General features: G+C 76.7%; 1 protein-coding gene across 1 annotated transcript in view; it reads left to right on the top strand.

Annotated features, from left to right (window-relative positions):
* Window positions 1-45: 45 nt before the first annotated feature.
* The window catches only part of SH3PXD2B (SH3 and PX domains 2B), a 76,599-nt gene continuing 76,352 nt past the window's right edge, over window positions 46-292 (top strand). The window contains exon 1 of the mRNA XM_010579073.1: window positions 46-168. Coding sequence (XP_010577375.1) covers window positions 97-168 — 72 coding nt within the window. The 5' untranslated portion in view covers window positions 46-96. The remainder of the gene's footprint in view (window positions 169-292) is intronic.

The raw sequence follows: 292 nt of genomic DNA, 5'->3' as shown, positions 1-292 counted from the left end.
CGGCTGCGTGCGCCAGTGCCTCCCCCCCCTCCCCAGCGCCGCCGCCGCTCCCCGCTTCGCCGCTGGCGCCGGGCTGCGAGGGGCAGAGGCAGAGGCATGCCCAGGCGGAGCATCGCGGAGGTGAAGGTGCTGGACGTGCAGAAGCGACGCGTCCCCAACAAGCACTATGTGAGTGGCTCGGCTCGGCTCGGGACGCCCCGCTTCGCTCCGCTCCGTCGCGCCGGGCCCTGGGCAAACAAAGGCCGGGCGCTGCCGGCCCACCCCCCCCTCCCCGGCGGCTCCGCTCCCCCCC

Source organism: Haliaeetus leucocephalus, unplaced genomic scaffold, assembly GCF_000737465.1.
Source record: "Haliaeetus leucocephalus isolate CR32 unplaced genomic scaffold, Haliaeetus_leucocephalus-4.0 Scaffold656, whole genome shotgun sequence".
Lineage (NCBI taxonomy): Eukaryota > Metazoa > Chordata > Aves > Accipitriformes > Accipitridae > Haliaeetus > Haliaeetus leucocephalus.
This window is presented reverse-complemented; position numbering and strand designations above follow the sequence as displayed.